General features: G+C 38.9%; 1 protein-coding gene and 1 long non-coding RNA gene across 2 annotated transcripts; one reads left to right on the top strand and one right to left on the bottom strand.

The window, feature by feature from the left end:
* Nucleotides 1-87: 87 nt before the first annotated feature.
* On the top strand, nt 88-17040 carry LOC110060804 (TBC1 domain family member 2B-like). The gene is made up of 34 exons (XM_020767597.2): nt 88-296; nt 842-893; nt 1432-1531; nt 1891-1965; nt 3110-3182; nt 3756-3830; nt 4722-4776; nt 5354-5495; nt 5761-5859; nt 6231-6323; nt 6702-6734; nt 6936-7014; nt 7441-7490; nt 8023-8073; nt 8521-8547; nt 8818-8890; nt 9327-9385; nt 9648-9747; nt 9952-10031; nt 10582-10660; nt 10800-10906; nt 11206-11291; nt 11429-11528; nt 11846-11954; nt 12586-12672; nt 12781-13017; nt 13413-13478; nt 13549-13607; nt 13848-13991; nt 14405-14471; nt 14638-14682; nt 15218-15352; nt 15697-15774; nt 16081-17040. Exons 1-34 carry the CDS (start codon nt 171-173, stop codon nt 16177-16179), a joined length of 2940 nt encoding a protein of 979 aa, XP_020623256.2. The 5' UTR covers nt 88-170; the 3' UTR covers nt 16180-17040.
* On the bottom strand, nt 5444-6533 carry LOC149105925 (uncharacterized). The gene is made up of 3 exons (XR_016201567.1): nt 6457-6533; nt 5817-5843; nt 5444-5476 (listed from the first exon to the last, which is right to left on the bottom strand). It is a non-coding gene; the product is annotated as an uncharacterized LOC149105925 (long non-coding RNA).
* Nucleotides 17041-17368: the final 328 nt, after the last annotated feature.

The raw sequence follows: 17368 nt of genomic DNA, 5'->3' as shown, positions 1-17368 counted from the left end.
GTTTTCCTCTAGGTCTACTCAACCTAAAAGGGTACTGGCTTAAACCTGTAGCTTTTTTTTTCTGGTGTTGGACTCAACATACTTTACGAAAACCGAAACGTTCCGACCTCCTCCGACAAACAAACGAATTCTTTGCTAGTCCCAGTTCACCATATTCCAGTGTCCAAAACATGGAGGATTCTTGGGAGCTTGTTTCTGTCCCAGCGGAAATTCAGCACTCCACAGCTGGTAAAGAAACTCCTCAAGATGACTCTGAGACCTCTCTTGAAAAGAATGACGGAAATAACAAATCCAAGGTATTTAAAATTCGCGGCAAATTCTTTGATGAGAGCTCCATCGATCGATACAATGTATGTTGTGATTTGTTAAAACCCATGTCTAGCCTTGTTTCCTGCATAATTGATCTATTGTACAAGGGATAAACGTTTGGGAAGCTTAATCAATCTTGGTCTAGCTTTGATAATTATTAATTACGTGGTAAATTATTAGGTAGCGCCCCTTATAGAGGTCCAAATGAGGTTTAGTTGTTGTTCACCTGCACTGAACCGCAGATCGGGTGTAGTAAACAGCTGTTATATAAAGCAAGTACCAACAAGGAAGTTAAATTAAAAGTGAGCAATCGAAAGCTCATTATTTCGCTTTCTTTACTGCGAAGCGATCCCAGGGACATGTGTAGAACCTTTCAATAAAGTACAGTGTATTTCACTTTCTGAGGTTTGCCTGCTCAGAGTGGTAGCTGAAAACGTTTGTTTTATAAATATTGAAGTACGCATGTTTGACATGGTGACCTTTTTCACACATATGTAGTAAATTTATATGTTGTGTCTTTTGAACGTGTCAGAAAATCACCAGTGGTACTCCAAAGCTGTGTGGGTTTCTGAACAAGCTTGGAGGTAAGTAAATTTATCCATAAGTGTACCTTTTAATTAGCCAGTAAAGTATGTACATTGGATAAGAAACATATTGGCACTCATTTATTAGGTAAGGTTACATCATGTTGCCAGAGTTTAACTTGAAGGCCTAGTGGAGTAAGCCGATCAAAATGAAGTAATTTTCTCAGTCATAATAAATACCCACTAATGTTATAGTTGCTCAGTTAATTGCACTTGAGGTAACATGTGAATGACTGAGTCCGCCTAGCTAGGAAAACAAGCTATGGCTTGCTCCATTTGTGAACAGGCTGTCTTGTCAAGGATCATAGAAAAGGCTCTCTAGTCAACGACCACCACCCACCCAATCCCCCTTGGACCGCGTTACTTATGACCAGTTCCTTCTCGGCCCTTCGAGCTGTGGTCAGACCCTTCCATCCAGAGCCTGTCCACAGGCTAGCAGACAAAGAACTACACTGTAGTCAGACCAATATATGTTCTCAATACAGACCTAGCACTTCTTCAATAGCACATGTATGATTTATGTTTATCACAAATTTAGCAAAGGGATTAAAAACATGGAAAACAAGATGGTTTGTATATGAGGAAAGAAAGTGCAAGCTGTATTATTACAGAACTCCACAGGATGTCACACCTCTTGGGTAAGGTTTTTATTGTGATTATGATGTTACAAATAAATTTGAAAGAACTGTAAGCAATACCAGAATGGCATTGAAATAACCAGAATTCACCATTAGCTAGTACTTAACTTTTCCCTCACTTGACAGCTGATCACCTGGGACATATTTTAATTGTACCATTGAGAGTGATTGTATTGTTAACAATTGAAGTGGTTATGTACAATTTACCATAAAGATCTTTGCTTTACTTTTTTTTGGCTCGAGCTGGCCTCCAGTCACATAGTCATCAGATTCTCAAGTAAAAACTGAAATAAAATTATTATACAGTCAAATTGTGCTATATATATTTTAATGCATATAACTGTTTTGTGTACTTTCAGCCATATCGATTTGGCAAATGCGTCCTTCACCTTTGATGTAGAAGATGCGGATAGACTGAATGGGTTTAAGATTTGGTAAGACAAATTTATCCATAGTTTGCTAAAATGAAGCCCAACTGCCTGCATATAGTTGCATTGTGGGAGGCTGGGTTTCCTTCATGAGATAGGGTTGCCTGTATATGGCTGGGTTGCCTGTATATGACTGGGTTGCTTGTATATAGCTGGGTTGCCTGTATATGGCTGGGTTGCCTGTATATGGCTGGGTTGCCTGTATATGGCTGGGTTGCCTGTATATGGCTGGGTTGCTTGTATATAGCTGGGTTGCTTGTATATGGCTGGGTTGCCTGTGTATGGCTGGGTTGCCTGTATATGGCTGGGTTGCTTGTATATTGCTGGGTTGCCTGTATATGGCTGGGTTGCTTGTATATAGCTGGGTTGCTTGTATATGGCTGGGTTGCCTGTGTATGGCTGGGTTGCCTGTATATGGCTGGGTTGCTTGTATATTGCTGGGTTGCCTGTATATGGCTGGGTTGCCTGTATATGGCTGGGTTGCCTGTATATGGCTGGGTTGCCTGTATAGGGCTGAACTGTCTGTATGAGATAGGCCATTTCTGAGTTGCCTTTAGCCTTGGTATCAAAACAAGTCTACATGTGAAACCAATCATATGAAAATGCATTTGGCCTACAGCTTCATTTTCATACAAATCAAACTCATTTTCATATGAAAGGTTTTGCACAAAGATTTGTTTGAAAAAGAGGCAAAAGGTAACTCGCGTTGCGTAAATGTGGTATATTAGGTTGCCTATATGTAGTTGGGTTGCCTGTATATGGCTGGTTTGGCTGAATGAGATTGGCTTGCCTGTATATGGCTGGGTTGGCTGCATGAGATTGGGGTGCCTGTATATAGCTGGGTTACCTGAATGAGATAGGGGTGCCTGTATATGGCTTGGTTGACTGAATGAGATTGGGTTGCCTGTATATGGCTGGGTTGGCTGAATGAGATTGGGTTGCCTGTATATGTCTGGGTTGGCTGAATGAGATTGGGCTGCCTGTATATGTCTGGGTTGGCTGAATGAGATTGGGGTGCCTGTATATGGCTGGGTTGGCTGCATGAGACTGGGAGGTCTATATGAGACTGGATTTCCAGAAATTTTGGGACTTTGGCAGCTCCTTTGGATGTGTAGAAGTGCAGTAAACTGTTTAATATTATTTTGTTTAGTACATCCGGAAGAATCTATCAGCTTCAAGCAAAAGATAAGCAAACTATGATGTTTTGGCTTCAAGAGCTTCAGGTGAAACATTCATATCATTTTGAAATGTTTTGTTGACATTACACAAGTGGTGAAGCTAGTTGGTGTTTTATTATTGTTTCATTAGAAAATATCCCAAAAGAAAATATGTACACTGATTGGTTTAAAACTGCATTTCTATAACTCAATAAGAACACAGAACTAGCACGAGCTGTTGACATATGATGGCACTAGCAAACATAATTTATATTTTGATGATCAAAGTAAACAAGTAGTTTTCTTTTGTTTTTGCATAATTTTCTAAAAGAAATAGAAAACATGTTTTTGGTGTTTCTATTGAATTATAGAGACACTTGAGGAAGTTTGGGAGAACTAAAAAAAAAGCTGTGGAAACACTTGCTTATCATTCTTATTTAATGTTTCATAATAATTAGTCATTATTGATTACTTTTAGAAATTAATATACTAAAGTGTAGAATCAGGTTGAAAATCAAGTTAATAATATAATGCAAATAATAATAATGCATACATATTTAGTTGGAGAAGAGTATTACAGTTAATTTTATTCAGCATTAACACAGTTTTCTGTAAATTAATCTACGTGTAAATATTTAGGGAAGAAGGCGGGAACACAGTAAAAAACGAGCAAACATTGTTGTTCAAAACAAAGGAGACATATCAGCTCTTGGGGTGAGGAAGAACTTAATTTATTAAGTAAATGTTGATAAATTTGATAGGAGGTGTTAGTAGCTGCTTGACTGTTTCTTGTTTGAAAATAAAGTGATCTTCTCAGCATCAGGGCTGTCATTAAGTTTTGAGTCGCCTGTTGCCATGATTTTCACACCCCTACGTATGTAACAAACTTGTGACGTTAATAAATTGTGTGTGAATTATATCAACAATAAGCTATTTCACCTGAAACATCAAGAGTCCATCAGGCATGCTCAGTGATAACAGTTGCTATGGGTGACAACCCTTAATGGCAGCCCTGAGCATTGTGTGAGAGGTGTATAGTCCTTCAGACTTGAGGTCCTAAGATGTTGTTTGAGAGTTAAAACTGGTAGCATTTTCTAAGGTTACGTAAGTTGTTTCATTAAGTACAAAATTTCACTCTCCCAAGGCCTTTCTTCACTCTGGTGTATTTAAAAGGGCCAGTTCTGAATCTCCTTTAGCTTCTTTCTTTAAGAGAGCCTTGGTGCTCATCCTTTCATATGAAAATGAGATTTCATTCACATGCAAATTAAACTCATTGTCATATGAATGGTGGTGCACCAGGCCTGCTGTGATAAGAGGCTTGGGGCAACTCGGAAATGGTATATTGTTGCCCAGGACAACCCCTCTCCTTGTCCCAATCCTCCCCCCTCCCCCCCCCCCCCCCCCCCACACACACACACACACATACTGAATCAGGGATAACCTAGCAAATTCCGAGAGGGTGGATGGAGTAACCTATGATAAACTAGCTTCCCAGCTAAGGGGGAGATACAACACCCCTGGGTTAAGAGTCAAAACTGATAAGCCACAGTGTATTGACTGTCCATTAGAATTGTCACTGATACCCAGTGTTCATTGCTTTTACAGCAATCAACATGTGGCCTGCTGGCTGAGGAGGAGGAAACAGAGGAGGAAAATAAAGGTTATCTAGATAGGGATGGTCAACTTGCTGTCTTTTTGTTAGTAGCAGATCTCTGGCTGCCAAGTGGAGCACCATAACTATAGGAACACAACCACATGCATGCATAGAAATAGAAAAGCATGTAACTCTTTTTTCATGGTCAACATGGCTAACGGCATGGATCGCGGGCACATGCGCCCTATGACAATGAAAAACGACAATGTCGTGCAACATGGCAGCTATGCTCCAGCTGATAGGTGAACTGAGGTTTATAGAGTACATCTTTGATATTGCACATCAGTGTTAGGGTCAATTCACAATGGTCCTAGCAAGGAATCCACTGACCAGTATTGTGTGACCATATCATGGGCTTAGGTTTCAGACCTCAAGGAAGTCACGTGCATTTTGGAAGTAGACTTCTGACCAGTCTATCAGTCTGTCAGTCAGTATACTGTTCCTGATTGTCACAGTACTATTATAATCTAATTAGTATGACAAAACTCTTTTATTTACTATTTACACTTAATGTTAAGAGCACGCTTATTTAAACATGCAATTTATCAGTGACAGTTGGTATGATGTTTTTTGACGTCAACAGATGAGGCACCCCTCCCCATCATAGAGCCGGTGCCAGCACCTGAGTCTGTGGGAGAAGAAGCCGCTACCATGAAAGCCATATCACCTGGAATCCTGTCTAACTTTTCTTTCACAAACCTTGTGACTGAAATAAAAAACATAAAGTACATACTGCATCTTTACAGGAGTATACACATATATGTAACAATGCATTTTTAGTTAGTTTTTGCCACAAAATATCTCTCTGTTAACTGAAACTTTTGCAACAGAATGTTCTGAAAATGTCAAGGAATCCATAACGTTGTTGAAAATAATTTTTAATGTAAACTTAATACTAGAAATTGCACTGTCTGACATTGTTTACCCCTTGTTATATCATTTATTTATTACATGTATATTTATCTATTTAAAATATTTCCTTTCCATCAGTGCAAAGAGATCATCAGTAGTCTTATCACAACAGCCACCACTCATAATATCAGCACCTTTGATGCCAGATGATGATGAAGAAGCTGATGAAAGCAAGAGGTAACAGTTATCAAAGAATTCATAACATCTATTTGCTGGTTTGAGAATGGGAACTGCAGGTGAGAGAGACGAAGAAAAACATGCTTAATATGCTTGGATGAAGTATGCGGGCAGTGGACTGGTATCCTATTCAAAGAGAGTGTTATATAAGCTTCACATTGTATAACTGCTATGAGGGCTGCTTGCCCTGTGAGATTTTCTCATCCTGCTCTGAAGAAATCCAAACAGATAATGGTGTACCTACATTATAAATGAAACTAGATGTTTTTTGCTAAGTTAACAACTGAAAGTCCTGAATACTGCTTCCAATTAGGTTTTTTCAAGGTGTGTCTGTGTGTCTCTTTAGGTAACTTTTGCTTTGAAATCTCAAGTTCGTTTCAGAGTCACATCAAGATCGAGAGTCCCAAACCTGACACTTGCCAGGCCCAACAAGAAAACATGGACGAAAAAGTAAAGCCATTCAGGTACAACTGTATATATGCAAACAAATTGTTTGCTCAGTCAGATCTCTGATAGATGGTCTTGTTTCATGCAGAAATTGGGAATTACATTAAGAACAATGTGCAAACAAGTGTAAAACTTTAATTATTTTCATACCTGGAACTTTTCCCTGTTGTCACTGATATGATTTGTCACTGACCATGGCCATTCTCTGCTGTGGTTGTATGGACTGAGTAGACAATACCGTTTAGGATTTTCAATTATACAAATTCTGCAGGCAGGGATTCTCTACAAGAGCTACTTCATTCATCATTTGCAAGCAGCCTTAATATTTTGCTAAGTTTATTTCTTCCTTATTGAGTTGTTTTACATTCATTTATAGTAGTTCTTATTCATTTCAGTTCCACTTTTCTCAAGGCTACAACACTTCGGAGGTTAGTTTATCAAGCTTCATTTGAGGGGTATTTTTACCAGTCCGTGGCTAGTAGGACTTAAGATTGGGGGCACAGGAGTTTATGTCCAGCTGCTGTCTCTGTGTTATATTATTATTTCATTCTTTACCTTTATTTACTAACTTTTCATTAGTGATTGTCAGCGATTGTCTATCATTTGATAGAGACCTAAATATTTTGTAGGAAGTTTGGCAGTATGCGAACATCGGGTCAGCCAGTAGTAGGTGGAAGAACAACGTCTCGATGTGCAGAATGTGAAAAGGTAAATATGAACAAACTCAAAGAGGTTTGGTGTTCTAGTTTTTGTGGAAAATGTCTATTTCAGACAATCATTGTATTTTTAATGGTCTTCCAGAAAAATTTGCGAGAGGAGTTGTTTCTTTACACAGAGCGAAACCGCCAAAATTAAGGTCTCCACAAATGAGATCGTTCCGGTTCTAAAACTAACTCATCAAGTCTCAAGGGTAATTTTTCAGTAATTTTTCAAGAAACCTTAACCCTAAAATACAAAAGCACAGTTAGACATGGAAACTGAGGGCAAAATGACTACCTAGTCGAGAAACTGAAGTTTATGCTCAGAATTGCTATTAAATGTAGTTACTATTAGAGTGCTTGGAGACAGTTGGCTGAGGCAGATTTGTGACTATCACTGAGCTCATTTTGAAAATAAGTCTTTTTTTTTTTTCAGTTAGAGGATGCGCTAGCTGCTGCAGAAACAAGCTTGAAATCTGCAAGGGAGTAAGTTATTTGGTGTGATGATGCTCTGAAGGAGTTTATGTTGTACACTGATTCTTTTTTCCATGAATGATTGCCATTAACTTGTGCATAACAGAGCTGGTGTGTGTATTAGCCTAGTGGCGATTACACAGTTCACAGTTATTCCGGATGCGAACCATTCTAAGAGCCCTGTTAAATTCAGCCGTAGACCTGGCCCACCGCACCATCGCAGAAGATACCCACAAGGTGCTGCTGAGTTGCTATGGTGCTGACTTGCTAACTGCACTGTTCCGAGATTGCCAGAACTGATGTGCGAACAGTTGAAGTAAAATTTTGAGCTGAAGATTTTACTGTCCGGCCTTCCAGCTCAGTCATGCTAGCAATGTAAAATTAATTTTCAAATTAAGTCGTTTGTGGAAACACCAAATTAAGAGGTTATGACGAAAAAAAGGAACGAGAAAGGTCTGAAAAAGATTGACTAGACACGAATCAGTTCCCTAATGCAGGTGTGCTGAGCTTGCCTGTTGTATTATTACTATTTTGTTTTCCTTAGTGAAATACAAGTGAGGCAAGATGTGATAGAGAGTCTTCACGAGCATCTCAGGTGAGAAACGAAACCAAAATAACGACCTCGTGGAATGCTAAACTTTGAGGAGCTTGAATGCACCTTTGAATTATCTTGTATCGTAAACTTCAGCTTATAAGGCCTGGGCTTACACAACTTTGTAATAGGTTTTGAATGGGCTTGTAAACGGACCTTGGGTGGGGCTTATATCCGGGGGGGGGGGCGTATAACCAGAATAAACAATCCGTTTTGAAATGAGCTACAGCAGTGTTGATCGAAATACGTTTTTCATATAGTGCTTTATAATTAAGCTTTACAACGTAATAAATTGAACTCAGTCCATTTTTTTACCCGAGAGAGGCTTATATCAGGGGGGGGGGGGGGGGAGAGGCTTTATTCGGAAGTAACATTTTATAAGCGGCAGTTTGCGGGTATATTTTGAAATGGCTGATTCTACCACTTATGAAAATGTTGCTTTATTTTCAGACAATTTGAACTGGAGAAAAGCAAAAGGTTAGCTTAAACACTATTGGTACATGTAGTTTTATAATAGAGAACGCCCAAGAATGATCAGGAATGCTTGTGTACAGACACGTTAATCGTTTGCACTGGCCGAATGTCGTTGAATTTTTTTGGTGTTAAATATTCTGCACGAACAACAAGATCTCAACACACAAAGACAAATTGTATGTGACGCCGGGTGAACGAGATTTCTTTAAGTGTTCTGCTTTTCTTGTGTAATGGATATCGAAGTTAATCAAATGACTGTTTTCTTTTTCCTAGAACACAAAGTTCAGACGAAGAACAGAGATCGCTTTCAGAAGAAATGAAAGACAAATTAATTTACATCTCACAGGTTGGTTTGCGACTGAAGGGGTCACCCTGTTTAAATATCGATTATTATTATTATTATTATTATTATTATTATTATTATTATTATTATTATTATTATTAAGAATGGCCGTTTTTATACCTGCGAAGGATAATTTGCAAAGACTCGCAAGAGGAACTATCTGATGTCTCTGTGGGTCTTGAACAACGTGGGTCTTTCTGTCCAGTCACAGTCCAACAACCATTTGATTGATTTTGACAATGCCAGTGTAACTAACAAAGGAGCTATTCGAGTTCGAAAAACTTTCGAATCATGGCAGACTGCAAACATTAACGGAGCAGACATGAACTCCAATCGGTCGCCAAAACAATACTCTATTATTTTAAATTAGTACATTTGTTCCTTATTTTGCCGTTTTATATCTTGTCACACTTTTTTTTTCGTTTTCTTGAATGTGAAGCTTGAGGAGAGGTTGAAGGAATTGACTGAGGAGCTTGAGAAGTCTGATAAAGTTATTAAGTAAGTATAAATTAAAATGTCACGAACAGTCATGTTAGTTTCATTTATAAAGTGTTCCTATGATACTTATTTACTTCTCACCGAGCTTGTTTACAGCTACTTGCTTAAAACACATTTAGAGCTTAATTAATAAGTCTGATAACTGCGCGGTTGAAAATAGAGTTTGTTTTTCCTTTTGTTGTTCTTTTTGTTTTTTGTACTGATCAATTGCTTTTTGTCGTTTACTTGTTTGTTTGTGATCGATGTATCATTTCCCTTTCAGGGCCAACGATAAGGAGCTGAGAGAGTGTAGGGACCAAATTCAGATGTACCAGGAGATGACTGCTGTTAAGGACCAGGTTGTGGTCTCACTCACTAACCAGGTAAACAATGACTGCAAATTGGTAAAATCCGTTAGGGCTGTAAAGTATTCCATTAGTTCTTGATCAGTGTTATAGATATCGTAGTTCAATGCATTGGAAGATTATTGATTAGAGATTAATGGCGAAACCATTTGAAGAACATGAGCTAACATGACAATTTTCAGCTCACAAAATCTTGCCTGAGTGCTTTGTTGTCGTTATTAGTTGTACGCGTTAGAGAAGTCCACTGTTGAAGGAGTAGAAGTACAAGAGTTTGATGAAGAAGATGATGGTGCCATTGAAAAGTAAGAAAAAAGTACCTCTGGCCTTTGAGATATATCTCCTGTTCGACTGAAGGAACAAAAATACATATAAATAATATAATAAAATAAAGCAAGTAACGTAAAGTAAAGAGTAAAGCAGTGGGGCTTGTTGGACTTATGTCAACAATTTATGACACAAATATCGTAAAGAAAATCACGCCTGGCAGAAGATTAGGCACTTGGTCGATTATTTACAAAGCGTGACCGAGGAGCTGAACTCAAGTCTACCGAGAACAAATCCAACTGGGTTTCAGAACAAGATTTGAACTTGCGCAGTCCTGCGCATGTCCAGTCCAGCACTCTAATCATTCGCTCAGGCTGCTACCTTAGTAAGATCCAACTGAAACGGGAAAAATGGAGTAAAAATGACCACTTGCTGTCAATTGATTGAAATCCGTGAAGGTGAGAGAACTTCTTTTCTGCATATTGAAGCTCTGATATGCTACGTTAATTACGGTACTAACATCAAAAGAAAACAGCTTATTTCACTGATAGAGCATTGTAAGATTCTTTTTCGCGTATTTTCTTGCAGCACGGCTCCGTGCAAAGACACGGACCCTTCGTCTGTAGAGAGAAGCATTGATGAAATACAAGAAATAGGAAAACTTAAGGTAATTACCAGTAGGATTGTTTCAAACGGCTTCTGAAGTTGACATATTTGCCTTTGGTTTTTTAAATTTACTCACGCGATTGGATTGTACTCCACTCGCTCCAATTACTTATCGTTTCATCCTTTTTTTGTCTACTTAGGAAGCGTGCCAAGCTTATGTGCTTCAAAATCGCTTCTTGAACAGTGAGATTCTGGAGTTTAACAAGCTCAGGGCACACGACAGTCAGATACTCAGAGCACAGGCCATGTAAGTATTCACACGATTGTCAATTCCTGCCGGTGTTAAATAGAGCAGGGTTCTACAGAACAGAATTTCTTGGAAAAGAAGCGGACGAAAAACTTTTGTAGCCCGATTGCTCTTTAATGGCAACATAAACCCCTTCACTTATAAGCATTTTTCTATCCTTTCCCTCCAATACTCCATTTCAATGATACAGTAAAATGCCTCTTAGACTGACCACTAGTGGCAGCTTTAATTTTTTTGTGTAAAAATTCAATGTACATCCTTGTCAGCGCTTGAGTTGAACTTCTCTTGGTATTTTTCAGACGACTGGCCACCATTGAAGCCGAGATGTGTAAATGCAAAAGCAAGTACTTTCTTGTATTAAGAGAATTCCAGAAACCACGAAAAGGTAATAAAAGCTATATTTATACCTCCACTGTACAAATAACGTTTTTATTACACCCTCAAAATCAAAGAAGAGTTTGTCTATTTCATGTAATTGTGCAGTTATTAATCAGTCAATACGTAATTGTGTGCTGTGTGCAGATGGTGAGAACTGGGGTATGGATGATGAAGTTATCAGTAGACTGGTGGAAGACGCTATTGACAGCGAGTCACGTGAGGTGTTGACGATGTCCAGGTCCAGGTCAGTGTACACTACATGAAGTGTTGTACAGACGAGTTTAGAACCTGCCAAATAACTGAGCGCGCGTTTTTTGTTAGCGTCGTTGCTCAGCAACAAGACAGGATATGATGACGTAACAACTTTAGAAGTCCACAATGTTGAATAACAATCCAAAAGATCATCAAGTTTTGCTATGAGCGTGGAATCCGCTGTGTTTGATAAACATGTTTTAGGTTTTTGCGTCTTGTTGGCAAAGCCAGTAGGTCTGGTGGTTCTCGTTCTATTTTGTTGAATTCATTTTGTGAGGTGTGTAGAACTGCTTTGTTTTTTTGTGTCAGTATCCAGCCATATGACCGCTGGGGCTTCAGACAAAATCTAGAAGGTGAAGATGAAGAGGCATTCTTGTCAATGGCCAAGAAGATGGACAGACGATCAGAGGAACTCAGGGTAAACAAATCTTCTGAAAATAGCATTCTTTAATGCTGCAATCACACATGGTGCAAGAAATTTTAATGCTCAATGCGTTGGTATATTAATAGACCCCTCGGCATTAGGACCTTAGGCGGGTTTTTCTGTGAATGTTCTAGGGTCACACACTGTTCTATCATAGTGCGGTTTCTCTGAATCCAGCAGTATAAATGGGTATGGCCGCCATTTTTAGGACTTTCGGACCAATGATGGGTAAACCTGAAAAAAAATTGAATGTTTGAGTGGTCAAATGCGCTTAGCTACACCTAGCTTGCTAGTTCTCAGGCATGCCACTTAAACTGAAAGACAGAAACAACGCAAATAAACATAGTAGGCTTAAATATCCCAACTGGTGGGAGGCAGACCAGTTGGCTATTTACAAACATGACCGAGGAGTTGAACTAGGGTCTACAGAGAAACAACTCCAACTAAATGGTCAGAGCGGGACTTGAGCCCGCGACCTTCACATTTCAAGTGCGGCGTCCAATCCACTCGGCCTCGCTGCCTCCGCCACCAACACTGACCTTGACGAGCTACTGGGCTGAGCAATCCGACTGTGCATTTTTCATCAGAGAAATGCATCGCTTATAAGTGTCATAATTTCTTTTAGGCAAATATAAGCTCCCATGAGATGTCCGTGGAAGTGAAGTGGGAAAACTTCATGATAGCTCACAAGAATAGAGAATTACAGAAAACAGTGAGTGTAGATAATTTACTCTCTCTCTCTCTTGATTACCGGCGCCCGGCTTACAGTATTCGTCTTCGTTGCCTATTGTAACTAGGTATTATTTACTTGTTGTTTCAGCCCGAACTGAAAGCGCTTGTTCGAATTGGTGTACCACACGAGCATCGTGCTACAATATGGAAATACTGCATTGACCAGTGCGTACAAGAAACCAGGAATCTAGCGGGTGATGGCTATTATGCACATCTGCTGGAGAACATGAAAGGAAAACATTCCCCAGCTGTGAAACAGATTGAGTTAGACTTGTTACGAACATTACCAAATAACAAACATTACGACAACCTGGACGCTGACGGGGTGAGCCAGTATTACTGGATAAACAACAAGCATTGATAGTTGAATAAGTGGAATTTTATGTTATTGTATATTATTGTATATTAATGCAAATGCTACAATCTGATTGGCTGAGCTATTGAACATTTACCGTTATGCGATTCTGCAATCTCGAAATTGTTGAAAAAGTGATGAGTGCGCTGTAGAGAGATAATTGGAAATCATTGTTTGAATGAAGATTAAGTTAGAAAATTCTCCTAGCACAATAAGATTATTCGTCCCCGTTTTCTACGGCCTCATCAATTATCAACTCAGAAATCTCAAGGTCATATTGCTTTGTAGCGTAGCGGATTTTGCCTGCTTCACGTGTTGTTGTATTGTGCTTGGGGAAGTAGTAACATTTTGTTGTATTTCCGCAGACCACTAAACTAAGGGAAGTTCTGTTGGCTTACAGTTGGCATAATCTTCATGTTGGTTATTGCCAGGTAAGGAAACGTTGCTACTTACCAGTTTCTTATTTTCTCCCTTAACTGTCTTTGTGATTTTACTTCAAAGGGTTTGAACCGTCTGGTTGCCATTGCTTTACTTTATCTTAACGAAGAAGAATCGTTTTGGTGAGTTACCATCTTCTCAAATTTCTTTTTTGAACTTTTGTTGTTGTCGACATTGATGATAGCAATGACATTGTTGCTGTTATTTGTTCTTTTTAGAACTCCTCTCTCTTTTTCTCTCTCTCCCTGTTTTTTACCAGCCTGCCTTTGTTTTCGTTTGCACGTAACGGGAAATAGTTCGTGTTTTTCTTTTTCAGTGCGCTTTTTTTTTTTAATAATTTATGACCCTCTTCTTCATTGCAGGTGTTTAGTAGCCATTGTTGAACATCTTCTACCAAGAGATTACTTTTCCAAAACACTTATCGCATCACAGGCGGATCAGAGAGTGCTCCGAGATCTGTTGGCTGAAAAACTACCACGACTTAGCGCTCACTTTGACGCTCTCAAGTATGTCAGTGATGTAGTCGGTAATTCTCCCTACTGACTGTCGTACATTTCTTGTTATATGTTAGTTCGGAGAACTCGGTACTACATCAGGACAATATTCGTAAACTGATTATTTTTGTTGCATGTTTTCCGGTCAGTTGCCGAGTTATTCCAGGACTGATTAAATGAAAGCTGATCACTCTCGAGAGCTGTAAATAATTCTATGATTTAACACAAAGATAAGTGAGGTTGTGTAGATGGATAAAGCATGTATCCCAATTTTTTATTTAAAGAAATGATAGTTTACTCTTTCTCTGTAAAAAGTGAACATACAATTATTGATAATGATGATAATTCTCTCTGTTTCCAAGTCCTCTCTCTCTTGCTGTAGTGGTTGTGAGCTCCCTTATCTGTTGGTTTTGTTTGATTGGCAGTGTGGACTTGTCACTGGTGTCTTTCAACTGGTTTTTAACAATTTTCGTGGATAGTTTTCCAGTGCAGGTATGTTGTGTACCAGAGGTGTTCTTGGTATAAATTTGTTAAGCCATGTGTCTTGTGATTTGCAGTCAATAAGTCTTTACTTTTAAAAAGCTTTGATGTGATTTTCCGGTTGACATTCATGGTTTCAATACTGGGCACGTGATAATTCAACACTTTCTTGTTGCAGTCAACTCTTCGAGTCTGGGACACTTTTCTTTTTGAGGGAAACAAGGTGAGTTTTGGTTAAGTCAGAACTATTTCTCAAGTAAATCCAACTATTACAGGAAGCCTGTTAAATTGCCGTAATCTTGATGTTGCCATAACAGCGTCAACAAATTGTTATATTGCTATAACAACGTCAATTAGCGTTAAACAGTCTTACTTTTCCAGTATCCTAATAGTGAGGAGGTTGGCCTCTCAATTGCACAAACAGTAATACTTATTTCGGCCTTCCAGAGTGAGTCGCGAATGTGGAATTTTGGTTTCAGGGATGGCGCAGTGGTGAGAGCGCTCGCCTCCCTCCAATATGGCCCGGGTTCCATTCCGGTCCGGTGCCATATGTGGGTTAATTTTGTTGTTGGTTCTCGCCTTGCTCCGAGGGTTTTTCCTCCGGGTTCTCCGGTTTTACTCCCATGCAACACAAAAACAAACACTCCAAATTCCAATTCAACCAGGATTGAGGAACACCAGCCATGAAAACCAGCTAAGACTGATCTGGCTTCCTCTCTAAATGTTGCAATTTCTTTATTCTTGTGCGTGTGTTCCAGGTTTTGTTCCGGTTTGCTCTGGCCGTCTTTAAGAGCAGTGAAGAACAACTTCTTAAGTGTCAAGACCACATGAGCATATTCAACTTCCTGAGACAGATGCCGGAAAAAGTCACAGACGCAAACAACTTATCTCAGGTCAGTCCTATAAGATCAGAATGTGAATTCTTTCAACTAATTCCAATGTATTTCGTTAGTACTAACATTGAGAGTTTGGTATGGCATCGCCGTTGTCAATTTTCCCTAGATTTACCCATTCATTTATGATCAAGAGGTCCTAAGCTGATGCTGTATTATACAAATAACAAACTATGAGCTGATATCGGTCAGGTGGCTCGCAGTTTTTTTTTTAATACACCTTGTTTAACTTCCCAGCCTGAAGTACTAACTTATGTACTAAACTATTTGCTTTGTATTAAATTATGTACTTAATTATGTGCTTTGTACTAAATTATGTGCTGAATTATGTGCTTTGTATTCAGATTGCCTTCCAGTTGCTGAACCCTTTCCCGATGCAGAAGATCCGAACAAAACGTGCTTATCACATGGATATCGTGAAGGTAAGTTGGTAGATTACGGCGGTGTACACGTTTTTACTTACCAAGGTGTGTCGTCTCTTTGACAATCTTCAATTCTAAGTGTTCAGAGGGTGATCGGAAATGTTCGGATAAGGATACTGGCGAAGATTCCCGAAGAGCTCCGAGAACTATTCCAAGACGATCATGTCTTTCTTCTCTTAATCTCTCGGCCTGGATTTTTGCTAGTTAGTTAGAAGAAATTATAGTCTGATCAATTTGCAATACAGTAGTCATGATCTCACTTCATCGTAACGTGATGCTAATATGAATGTTTGCATGTTTTCGCAGCGTGAACTTGCCGAGTTGGACAAGTTACGAGAGGATTACGTCACTAGCAAAGCAGACAAACCCGAGTCCAGAGATGGAGACATGTTGGGTGAAGACTAAAAGACCTGGGAACTAGTTTCCAGTGATCACATGAATGGCGTGCTGTGGGACAGTGTGAACGGAATGTGGACTGAGTCATCAGTGCTCCAAAAATGCTGTTAGCTTTTCGTGTGAGAAACGAAATGTAAGAACTATAATTGTTTGGGATATTTTTGGCCTGTGATTGATGTAGGAGTAATTATACAGTTGGACTGACTTCGCAAAGCGACAATCTGATGTAAGCAACCATATGTAAACTAGCCGAGTTTCTCTCTTGGGGCCAAACGACTCTGATTACAGTCACAGTCTATAGGAAGTTCAATTGTATATGTCCTGGTTGAAATTGTACGTATGTAAAATATTACATGAAGAGTTTGTATGTAGAAAAATTTATACCCTGCCTGAACTTGATTGGCAAAAATATTCACGTGTGAAGGCTTATGAAAATGTATTAAAGGCATCAGTCTTAAGAGATGTTGTTAAACAACGTTTGAATGTTTCTCGTTCAAGAATGTCCCGTTATTTGTAGGCAATTCTTTGCAGTCACTAAATATTTAGGAATTCATTTTCATGTGTTCGTCAAGAGAGACCAAAATATTTTCGAATATGTTTGAATCCATACTCTTTCTTGACATAATGAATATATATAGGTACACACTGAATAGATTTTTAAGAATTTGCTAAGAACAATTTAAGTCAGAATAACTTAAAATAAACAAGTCACAATGGACATTAATGTGGGTATGATAATTTAATTTTGCATCGAAAAATTCCACGCGTTGTCTTAGATTTTTTCGGCTGAATTATTGTCATATAATACATGTAAACAATTTTTAAAGCGTCTTTAGTCGTAATAAACGTAATACCCAAATTTGGTAAGAACTAGACTCTGTTTAAAAGAGTTAGAGCTTCGCTCCTCACTCTCCTCTCCCCTAGCTTCGCAAAGGCCACACGCGACACAACTTCATGTAAGCGCATCATGAAACTCTGTATCACAAAGTACAATTGTTTTGTCATAGGGAAATATATCTGCCAGCTGTTATTGACAGTTTCATGCCTTCGTAGACCTATCCAAGTAATTGTCCTTATTATTATGTGCAATTTAATGTAAACTACCAAAGCTTCTTCGGCCTTTTTTACAGTCGCAAGTTGTAACTTTGTTGGCGTGAAAATTATGTATTACACGTCACAAGTGGTACAAAGAGCGCGA

This window comes from Orbicella faveolata, unplaced genomic scaffold (genome assembly GCF_042242905.1).
Source record: "Orbicella faveolata isolate gen_17 unplaced genomic scaffold, um_ofav_v1 contig_34, whole genome shotgun sequence".
In the NCBI taxonomy this organism is placed as follows: Eukaryota; Metazoa; Cnidaria; class Anthozoa; order Scleractinia; family Merulinidae; genus Orbicella; species Orbicella faveolata.
The sequence above is the reverse complement of the archived record's forward strand: the minus strand, read 5'-3'. Positions and strand labels throughout refer to the sequence as shown.

Coding starts and splice junctions, on each gene's coding strand:
- LOC110060804 (XM_020767597.2), top strand. CDS start 171: ATGGAGGATTCTTGGGAGCTTGTTTCTGTCCCAGCGGAAATTCAGCAC. Junction 894..1,431: donor GTTTCTGAACAAGCTTGGAG/GTAAGTAAATTT, acceptor TCACAAATTTAG/CAAAGGGATTAAAAACATGG. Junction 10,907..11,205: donor ATACTCAGAGCACAGGCCAT/GTAAGTATTCAC, acceptor GGTATTTTTCAG/ACGACTGGCCACCATTGAAG.